Genomic DNA, 11,308 nt, shown 5'->3' with positions numbered 1-11,308 from the left:
TTTCTCCATTTTCTGCCTTTCTCTCTCTTGTTCAGTGTCAACAGACATTTTCGGTACCATTAGTTCAGCCTAACTAGCATGTGTGTCTCAAATGCAAGTCTGAAACACCTTTGAAATATCTAGTCTGTGAGCCAGTCTTCCTGTGAATGAGCAATTAGAACAACAGCACAAAGCCACAAACTGCAGAGGTTAGAAAAATAATAAATATTTTTATTTGTAAAAAAATAACGTTTGAACAAACTCAGCAGCAGTGTCACACAAAGTGTACATTCACTGTGACAGCTTTGGAAAGGCAACTGTTTTTTAAAAAGTCAATCGTCATAAAACACATTGGAATAAAATAACATTCAAGTAACATTTTTGGTCGAAGTTCCTAAAAAATAAATATGAGTGCATTTTAGTAAAAAATGTCAATAAGTACATGAAAATAAATATAATCTTCAATATATTTACACAACTTTAAAAAATAACAGTTTAAAACACGTGTAAACTGCTTCCTTCATAAATTAGACACTTATTAAATATGTTATCCGCATGTACAGGACACATCATGTTAAAAGGACATTAGAAGTTCATGGATCAAGGGAGTGATTTTGTGGTGTGATTGAGTAATATGTAGTGTCCACTATTTATTGGTGTTACAGGAAAAAAACAGCATTTCCTTTTATTTCAGATTTACTTTCTGTATACCATAGTTTGGCTGTAGGAAACAGAAAGGACAATGAAACATGTTCCCTTTTCACACTCTGGAATGGATCTCGTGGGAGAGATGCAGGGGGTGGATGGATAAGCAGGGAAACTAATGTCCCTGTTACCTGCTACATAGGACACAAAAAATGAAATGTACATAGAATTGAGAATGAAGCCAGTGAACAGTGGCGATAGGTTTGTGAAGAAGATAATAGAGAAGGTCCTACATAACTGAACAAATTCATCTAACCTCACATTCCTCTAGGGATGTGATCTTCATATCAAGCATAATAATTTCCTAACTATACTTTTAAGACATTTATTGCTCACTTGGATCTGGATAGCTAGCAAACCCACATTGTAAAGAGGTGGTAAAACAATAACTGTCTGAAGGACTGTAAAGGCAAAGAGCTCCTTCACACTTTGGGGGTTGTGTCATGTGTTGAACTGGAGACATGTTGCGGTACTGATATCTGCTTCTAAATGGGATATGTAAGAAAGCCATAAGGCTTCAAATAACTAATAAATGAAAATAATTGGTAATCCTTCGAACACAGAACTATTGCTTTTTAAACTATAGCACTAGATAGTTTGTTGATTTTGTATGTTTAAATAGTTTGCAAAGTTCATCTAAATTGGAGGGGACCTCTGAGTCACTAATTCATCACTTTGGACAATATGTGAATGAAAGATCTAAAACTGTGAATCATAGAAAATATTAATGTATAAACAGTCTATTACATAACAATTAAATTCTATTAAGGCATAGTTTATAATTGTCATCCATTATTATGGATTTCAACGTTGTGCTGAGATACGATTATTGAGTCTGAACAGTGGGTTGTGGAAGAAAGCTATACCATTTAAAATTACATAAAAATAATGCTAATCGACAAAAAAACCTTAATTACAAAAAAAGTCAAAGATTTTATATCTTAGTTATTTTTCCAAGTTTAAACATTGTTGAGGATTTAAACGTGTTTAAGAAAGACTGCTGGGCAAAAGCACAAACCAGTTTTAGAAAGTCTGTAATTTTAGACTGCCTTGCATTAGACAATGCTCTTAAGATTCCATGGTTATCCTATATAAATGACTCCTATTTATAGTTTGATCTACCTGTGCTGAGAGACCCTGAAAGTAGCCTCTATATTGAGAATAGTGAAATCAAGGCCTCCTTTATGAATTATAGATTGGAGTGAAGGATGCAGGAAGAACCAGGAAGCAAACAATTATGACATATTTATCGAGCATTTTGCCAGTTCTGTGCCAATCATATCTCATCTAGGTAACCAACGGGCAACACCGTTTTGTCCTAACCAGATTGTGGTTGGGCACTGTTCATTACCTGGCTGCCTTTCCTGATATGAATAATTATCCTACAAGTGTGACCCCTTCTGATGGTGTATCAACACAAAGCACGCACCACTTTATCTTATTCTGTGTTTTTTTATGTATGTTTGAGAAAACGTTATTTAAAACTAATTTTTCTCGAACAAAATATCAGGGATTTTAAAACTTCGGCACATCATATATTTGCACTTGAGAATCCTTTTGTATGTTTTAGTACTGCACTTTAAATTAGGGGCGCTATAAATCTTAGGAAAAGCATTGTATTGTAACGCATACTTTTAGAAATTATTTGACTGTTTTAATCTTTATTGCTTTTAAATGTTATATTTATTTGAAATATATTTTATTATCTTTTATGGTACGAGTATTCGTGCTGAATAAAGAATTTGATTGGTTGCCTGCTGGTGGACTAATTTCAGATTCTGGGTAATATATTCAAGAAAGTCACAGTATTTGAAATCTGTGAAAACTAATATTGATTAAAATATATTTAGGTTTTTGTACAGTGCTCCAGACCACATTTAAGCTGGTGCAGATTTTTTCAAATCTGAGGAAGAGAAGGAGGCCACTACGAGTGCAAAATAATGTGATGGTCTATGCTTCTCGAGCATCATAGAGGAGAAGGGAGAATCCATGTTGATTTGCAGTGATTCTGTCTGGGTATGCTTAAAATGTTAAATACATGTTTGCAATTATCATGTTTGTTAATTTTACATCATTAAGGCTCCAAAGTGTTGAGGGCCGACTAAAATACTACTTGCTGGACAGTGTGTGCAAGAACGGCATATTTTGGCTAATTCTAATCGTTTTTATTTTTTAAACTGTGAATGATTTCTTAGTCTATTGTATAATTTACAGTGGTTGAAATATGAGCAAAGGTCCTGCATTTAGGCACATTGTAAACTTTATAGGAAAATCAATCATTAGAAAACCTTTTGGGTGAGAATATGAAGATTTGTAATAAGTGAACTACAAAATAAATACATTGCTAACTTAAATACCTTACTAATAAATTACTGAAGGCACCGTGGCTTTCTTGAACAATATCTATTAAAGTGAACAGGAATCCTTCATATCTTGACACGGCTCCCATTTTCTGTGCCCATCTGGTGACTGGCTCCTTGCGAATTCTGTGGGTCTTATATTTTTATTCCATTGGTGCCTTTCATTTAATGCCGTGAGAAACCTCATGATCTCAAACTAAAATGACCAGTCGAAAGTCCAATACGACTGCAAGACTAGAATGCCAGCCAGTTTTGGGTTTCTCATCTAAAATTCCTCATCCTGTGGTGAAGAAGGTGTTTTTCTTAACCAAACTTGGCAATTTGGCAAAGTTCTTCAGATGCACATCCACATCCCGCTTCAGAACTGACTCGCATGAGCTTCCAGCCCATTTGGAATGAAGGTGTCTGCACCCACCATGGCTTTTTGTTGCTTTATCTGCTCCCTGAAAGAGGGCTGAGCAAAAAGATAATCCAACCATATCTTAACGCATAAATCCAATTGGTAACAGCATAAAGCTCCATTCAGAAGGGCAGGCGTTGAGCCCACAGGCCCTCCTTTCACTGCATGATGATTCATATGGAGTGTTTGACCCTGCTGCAGATAGCAGAGCCGTACTCCTATCAGTGATCCCGTTGCCTGGTTCTGTGAACTTGATCCTAAGCTGGATACTTGTCCCTGAGGAACGAGAAGTCCCGCACAGACCGGTCAATCCAGTTCATGTACTCCCGGCAGACCACATAGCCCCTCACCTTTTTCTGGAATGTGGAGATGCTGAGGGAGGCTGCCATAAGGGGGTCGGTTAGGGGAGGCTCAGCGATGCCCATCCGTTTCATGATAGTGACCAGGTTGCTGAGGATCCCATCAATGTTGGCCTGAGCCGTCGTCAGGAGGGTCAGCAGGGAAGCCTTGTCGGGGTTCAAGCTACGCTGGTCATCCTGGACAAGCTGCAGAAACTCAGAGAGGGTGGTGTAGGCACTGAGGCTCTTTGTCAGCCGGTCCGCGTCGCTCAGGGTACGCCATGCCTTGTAGGGGATTGCAGCAATGGGCAGGCCGCTGATCTGTAACTCAGGGGCGCTGAATCCTGGGTCACTGAATGGGCTTCCTTGGAAGGTCAGCTGCAGAAAGACAAATGCAGAAATGTGTTAAATTGTATTCTCATCAAAGTAGAATTCAAGAGGCCTGTGGGCTAGCTGTAAATGAGGCTGGAGAGAGTTGGTAATGCTGGAGACTGACTGAGGCTGATAGCAAAGAGTGAGGCTGGAAACATTGGCCATAAGCGAGGCTGGAGGCTGTGAGTAAGTCTGGAGTATGTGAATTAGGTAGACGGCTGGAGTGCTGCGAGTGAGAGCGGTCACCGCCAGGCAGACCATAAGCTGTGAGGCAGAGGCTGTATGCTAATGCTGGAGAGTATGCGTAAAGGTCAAGAAGGTTGAGGTGAAGAAGCCGGATGTGTGTTAGATTGAGGGAGTGAAAACCCTGGATACTTTCTCAAACACTCATAGCTGGAGGCAGTCGACACCCTGTTAGGGAGTGACACTCGGGCTCCTGGAGAGCCTTACACCCAGGAGCTGGGGTATGCAGGAGTTCTTGGTGATGCAAGTTACGCCTTAGAAAATAGAGAAGGGGCAATAGGCGTTTCTTGTTATGATGGCAGAGAAGCGAGAGTGGAGGGAGCGAGTATGGATGTGGGAAGAATTAAGGCTAAGATGGTGCAAGAGGTTAAAAGTAGGGATAGAGTCCTTGAGTGAGGGTGTGGATAAAGTTTATTGCTGTGAGATGGGAGGCTATGAGAGCTGTGTGAAGGCACAGGTAAAGGGCGCCAAAAACCGTGCCAGGCAGAGGCATGGGGGTTGAGAGGAATGGGGGGAAATGCGTGCAAACCAGTGTGCCAAAATGGTGCGCTCACAATTGGCACAAATGGGTGACCTTCAAACTAGCCAATCCTTGGGGGGGGTAGATAAAAGCAAGTTGCCGGTAAGGCAGGTCACTCTGTGAGGGGCGGCGGCACAGCCGCCCCCCAACACACACAGATAAACAACACCTGTGTCCTGATGGAGTCTTTTAAACCCACCCTAAATGGCAGAGACATAGAGCAGGTCTTCAGTCACAGGGATCTGACGTCCAGGTTAGGGCAGTGAACAAGAGACAAAGTGGAAAAGAGGACAGCAAAAGGCAAAACCCTGGGCCGCGGAGCCCAGAAGGGGGACTGGTATAACTCCGCGGGAAAGGTAGAGCATAGGTGGGTGTTTGGGTACCAAGTAACGCAGACTCGGAACTCGAAATCCTGGCCAAGGGGCCAGACACATGAAGTAATCGGACCAATGGTAGTTGAAGCCAGGACTCTGCAGGGTACGAGAAACAGTTTGAAAAAAACACCCCAACTCAGTTGGGGTGTTTTACTGGTAACAAAGTGAAGAATGCAAAGAGACTAATGTAACTGAATCACGATGCTAAGTTTGAAATGATGTCACCGCCTGCGAGCGGCTACCCGAGATGGTGTGCTGTATGACTAATGAACAGGGTCAAAGTTACCCACGGTATGTCGCCCTTCCGAGAAAAAGAACGTTAAAGATGCGCAAAAGGTTGCGATGTCGAGGTGGGCGCGCCTCCTCGGGGTAAGAGTGAGGCCTCTGATTGTTGCTAGTGGTTGTATATGTCACCCGGTGGCCCCAAGGCTGTGAACAGACCGGGTCTGGGAGCGGAGCCGAAGGCGGAGATGGAGGCCGAAGGCTAGGGCGGGTGTGAGGCAAGGCTGGCTGTATGTGCTGGACTGAGGTCCAGGTGGCTGACAATGATGGATGGAGCTCCTCCGTCAGTCGAGGGCATGAGCATGATTTTTTTTGGTCTCACACAGGTTGGGACGGCGAGCGAGAAACGAGATTGCAAATGGTGTAGGGGCGGTGATGGAAGGCATGTGTGAACCAATACTCCGAATCAACCGGGCCGAGAGCGGGATCTGAGTCTGCGACTCAAGCTACAGGCCGTGACTGAGGTCAAAGGATGAAAATGCTGCGACAGACCCGGGGCGGAGTCAGTCTGAGGGCTCGGATGCTGTGACTGGAGGCTACGGGTGCGCTTGGAGGCGGGCAGTGAGTGGCTGAGTCTAGGCGGCGAATAATGCTGATGGGTGTGGCTCGAGGCTGTAGGTGTGAGGCCAGGACCGCGACTGGGAATATGGAGCCTGTGAGGAAGGTTGGACGTGAGTCAGTCTGGATGTTGTGAAACCGGAGGCTATGAGCTAAGAAAAAGGGAGACCGCCCTGTTGGCTTTCACATGAATCACCCACTGAGAGGTGGATCCAAGCCAGACTCCCTGGGTGCGAGCGGGGGGTGGGGGGAGCGCCTCCTTCCCGGGAGTCAGCAGACACCTTGCTACATCAGGCGCCGTAGACCGCGCGAGGCTGGGATTGGGAACTATTCATGGGGGGGGGGGGGGGGGGGGGCTCGGGCTCTCTGGGCGAGACGCTTATGATGAGCCTCACGGCCCCTGTGTGAAGATGAGATGTGCACGCCCCCAGCGGGAGGGCGAGGGTCTCATGGTCTCTCCAGGGTGTGACTTTGCCCCCTGGTTTAGGCTCTGCTCAGCCCTGTTATGTATGAGTGAGAAGCGCCGGATTCGAGGTTTCTGCCCTAATCGCTCACATAACAAACAACACTGGAAAGACGTCACAGGGAGTTTCTGCAGCGGAAAAAGAGAAATCCTAGTTGCTCGAGGGCTTCCCTACATCAGCCCACATAAGAAGGCCGAGCAAGCGCTTCGCTCACATCAAACGGAGTAATGATAACACCAGGGCTATAAATGGGATGAAAACGGGGGTGGGGGTGGGGGGTGTATCAAAGATGCGGGCCCGATGTATTTAAGAGCGTGGCTTAAAAACTGATCTGCTAAAAACCTTTGCTTAGCATAGTGTGCCTCCGGAGTGGTATCAAAAAGACAGTGCTATTGCCTTTGCCAGTGGTTGTTAATTACATAAAATAAATAAATAAAAACTATGGCTTTGTTGTATATAATATTGAAAATGCTTCATTTCTGAAATGATGAGACTGTGAAAGAAGTAAAACGAGCCTTTTTGAAGTTACATCAAAGGCTTTAAGCAGTGGTACCCTGCAAAGTTAAGATTGTTTTTTCACCCTGAGAGTGAGGGCAAAAATTGAGAGCCGGAGAGGGACCCGTCTCAGCACCTACTTTTAAGAACTGCCGGCGCTGAGCCTCGGCAGGACCCGGCACACTCAAAGCCCTGGTTAAAACGCTATTTCCAGAATTTACTAAGAGATGGCAAAACCTTTGGCACGAAGCGCTAGTTAGGAATAGTTTTTTGTTAACGTCCAGTTAGCATGTTATGGCTATTTCTTATTCTACATCTCTCCTAAATGCACCTCACTAGAATGATAGACCCTGGGCAAGTGAAGTTGGCATCAACTTTCTTCTGTCACGTTCGAGAAGCACTGGCGCGAAGCGACCCTGATGGTGCCCGGAGCACCCCAAGGATGCTACAGACATCCTCGTATTTGCTCCGTCCCTTTGTGAAACCTTTATAATACTGTTCGCAAATGCAGGTGCTACTGTTACCTAAGCTAGTGGTGCCATGGTAGGGACCATGAAAGGATAAAAAGCGGAGTTAGCCCTGTTGGGATCCTAATCGCTGACCTGCAGGACATACACATCGGCCATCAGCAGCTGCTCAGCTAGATCACAGTGCCAACCAACACCAGAAATACTCCCTTGCATCACCTGCTCAGAGGACGCAGCATTGGGCCCTTGGTCTGCGGGTGGGATAACAGGATGTCAATTCGATTTCACTCAACTTGTTTGTGATCTCTATCTAGGGCCTTTTGTGCTCAACCCTCACTGGTGAATATGCTGACCACTACCTCAGCCATGCCAGGTCTACGGGCATGGGCGGGTTGTTAGGGGAGCTTCTTCATACCGTGCTGAAGCTCTAGACATGTTATCGGGATGTCAAGGCCTGAGTCATGGTGCCAAAAGGATTTGAAGGTCCTAGATGGGGTGTTAATAGATTTCTCGGAGCCCTGGACAGGATGTTCACAGGGTCTGGAGACCCTGTGCCTTATGGTATGGGATGCTTAGGCCCTGGATGTGATTCAAAGACCCTCAGGACATAGTACTGGATGCTGAGACCCTGGAAAGAATGCCAACAGGATTTGAAGACACCCAAGAACTGCATTATATGATATGAAGCCCCTAGATCTGGGATTAAGGGTTATGAAGGCCTCAGCTTGGTAAAAGTTTTATAACCCTAATCACTGTGCTAATAAGCCACAAAGGCCCTACTTGTGGTGTTTGCAAAATTGCAACGCTTCAAGGCACTTGCTACATGAAACAGAGGCCCTAGACATGGTGTTAAATGTATTCAAAGGACTTGATTTTTGGTGTAGACCAGATTGGAACACTTTGGATGTGATGTTAAGAGTTCCCTAGATCCCAGCTCCAGTATAAACGGAATGTGAAGGCTGATGGTGCGGATTTAAAGGGATGCGAAGATCCCACCCATTCTCTTAAGATTTGTATGCAGTTGATGCAGCGTAAATAGCATGAGAAGGCCCTGGTCATGGTGTGAAGACCCAGACGTGACTATGCCTTAGGCGTGTTTTAATGGGAAGTAGTGATCGTGAAACTGGTGTTAAAAGGTTTAAACTATCATAGATATAAGCTACAGAGATTTAAGGACTCTAGAAATGGTGTTGACAGGCATTGAAGGCTTTAGATGTGGTGGTATCAATGGAGCGTGAAGGCCCCAGATGAGGTGTTAATAACATTTTTGAAACTCTGAAAGTGGTATAAATTGGACATGAAAACCCTTGACATGGGACTATCAGGGTCTCAAGGCACTAGATACGGTGTGACCAGGATTTAAAGACCACAGTGAAGTTTTTACAGGATGGACCCAGATTTTAAAAGGCCAAATAAGTGCTGATAAATTAACGCAAAGCACCATCCCTCCCTCTGGTGCACCCTTTAAAAAAAAATTGTATTTACTTACGTAGGTGCTTAGGAGAAGTGGTGTGCCCCCCTGCAGTCGCGACACCTGGTTGAAAGTCTGAGCAATGACCGCTGCAGCCCCTTCAGGTACTGGTGCTGTCTGGGCCATGGAAAGGAAGCTTCCAGACACAAGCATGCAGAAGGCTGTGGAGTGGGAAAAGATAAGCATATAAATAAGAAAACGTTTTTTGACTGAAATTCTTTTTGAACTTATACTTGTTATTGAACACATTCGCCGAGAAATAATGGATTCCAGATAAAATTACAATTTAGTCGAAAAGTTATTCATAGAAAAGCTGGCGGCTTGGTGTTTGGTTTTTAAGACCCATTGTTTCACTACCAATAACGGATGGCCTTTTATATTTATTTCATTCCTCTGAACTGAACTCCAGCTGAAACTAACTCCCTACTTAGCTCTAAAAATTCAATGAAAGTGCACGCTTTACTTTGTAAATTGTTCTTTTTCCCATCTGAATGTTCTTTAGCCGTGGGGGTCTACGGTGGTCCCCACCTGTCATGCTATAGGGAATTTGTTGAGCGCACATACACCAAAAGGTCTCTTGGCGCCACTTGCACGCTTACTTCGCTTTTGGACCCTGGCCAGTACTAGAAAAGGTTACTCCCAAAGGATCTATGACCCGCGGCTCACTTTCATTCACAACTCTCTCTTCTGTATCTCTTCCCTTTCACGTCTTAAAAAAAGACTTTCACTTGAGTTATTTCTAAGGCACTCCAAAGCCGGCGGCTGGCAGCATGCGTCACCCGAGGAGATTCCTCGTCTATAACAGCATGCCTGGGCAGAGCACACCGCCGTATAGACACACAAGACTCATAACATTATGTCACGCCATCCTCGAGGGGCATTTTAAACACCGGGAGCTGCACTCTTTATAAACGCAAGCACATGACATAGTATACCATAAACAGCACATACTAAGTCACAAAATAACGTTACAAATATGACAACTAAACATAACAGGCTATAACTGGAGTCAACACAAATAGTATGTCATATTACATATTAAACCAAAACACAAAAATCCGGCAAAAAGTCAGAGCATTTCTCCCTCCTGTACTCGCATTTTATCAGCCACCACTGAGGTTGTCTGCTCGAACTCATGAACATGCACACATCACAGAAGTTCCCTGACCTCTGGGATGCCCTCTCTCCAGACATCAGAACGCAGACTACTGCCTGACGCCCCAAACATAAAGAAACTTATTAAAAAAAAAGGCAGCTTGTGAGCAACGACTGAGAAACCCGGACTCAGCTTGCGGACGACAGCGTGTTTTATCTGTGTCCAGCAGGTGTTTACTGCCACAAGCGCCTTGAATATCAAGCCATTCTTAATGTGCGCTGGAAGACCTACCCCACGAGGCACTGTAAATCAGAAATATCTAAAGAGTCATGCAATATGTATCTGTACAGATCATTGTCCTGATATGAGCACTAAGCAGAATTCCTCAAATAAATGAATGTCCTGCAAAGCAGATACACCAACCAACTATTCACTAGTTACAAAATCTTGTTTTCTATGACACTTGGAGTAACACTTGTTGCAGTCTGTTGGAGCTTTCAAGAACAGGTGTTAGTAGTATATGCATTAACGATGCCAGCTTGCCTGAACTCTGAATGGTGTATACCTATGTACCCAGTTCGGTATATAGGTATAGCTCTATAAATAATAGCTTAATTCACAGCATACCATAACGCATAATCTACACTGGTTTAACATGCCACATGGCAGAAAGGAGGCGTAGGATAAAATGTAGCGCCCGGGTGGTGAAAAGGTCTCATCTGTTATTATTTAAGTGCTCCTAAGTTGCCAGGCTGACTGCGGTTGCATGTAAAGCTAAGCCACTCTGCCTGCCCCGCAGCGGCGCATACTCACTGAGAGGTGCACCCAGGACAGCGCTAGCCGCGTGCTGCCGCATGTCCGCCTCAGGGCGCTGGCTGGGCTGGCAGGGGACTGGCAAGAGGCTGAGATGGGGCGCGCTGGCCGGGCTTGGACTGTCTGATTGTCTCCCCATGCTTCTTGGGGGCCCTTTATACCCCTGCCATCCGTGACCCACTCCATGTTTCCGAATTCCCCTGAACACGCCTTCGCCACCCTGCACCGCGCCGTGTCCGGGCACACACCTGAGGGGGGGCACGCGCCGTCTTTTAAGTTCCTGCTTCCTCGAGGAGGGCGGCCGGTGACCTCACACTCCCCGGGGGCCGCCTTCAGGGGCGGAAAGAGGAATTAAAAAAAACAAAAGGAGC

At 45.0% G+C, this 11,308-nt stretch overlaps 1 protein-coding gene across 1 annotated transcript; it reads right to left on the bottom strand.

The window, feature by feature from the left end:
* Positions 1-273: 273 nt before the first annotated feature.
* On the bottom strand, positions 274-10,980 carry LOC144766833 (cardiotrophin-2-like). The gene is made up of 3 exons (XM_078650553.1): positions 10,938-10,980; positions 9,047-9,189; positions 274-4,160 (listed from the first exon to the last, which is right to left on the bottom strand). The coding sequence occupies exons 1-3, from the start codon at positions 10,978-10,980 to the stop codon at positions 3,702-3,704; spliced, it is 645 nt and encodes a 214-aa protein (XP_078506679.1). The 3' UTR covers positions 274-3,701.
* Between the last annotated feature and the right edge of the window lie 328 nt (positions 10,981-11,308).

This window comes from Lissotriton helveticus, chromosome 7 (assembly GCF_964261635.1).
Source record: "Lissotriton helveticus chromosome 7, aLisHel1.1, whole genome shotgun sequence".
Lineage (NCBI taxonomy): Eukaryota > Metazoa > Chordata > Amphibia > Caudata > Salamandridae > Lissotriton > Lissotriton helveticus.
This window is presented reverse-complemented; position numbering and strand designations above follow the sequence as displayed.

Excerpts from the sequence above, each read along its gene's own strand:
- LOC144766833 (XM_078650553.1), bottom strand. The coding sequence starts at position 10,980 with ATGCGGCAGCACGCGGCTAGCGCTGTCCTGGGTGCACCTCTCA. Across the intron at positions 9,190-10,937 it reads TGTCCTGGGTGCACCTCTCA|CCTTCTGCATGCTTGTGTCT; the intron begins GTGAGTATGCGC and ends CCCACTCCACAG. Across the intron at positions 4,161-9,046 it reads CACTTCTCCTAAGCACCTAC|CTGACCTTCCAAGGAAGCCC; the intron begins GTAAGTAAATAC and ends GTCTTTCTGCAG.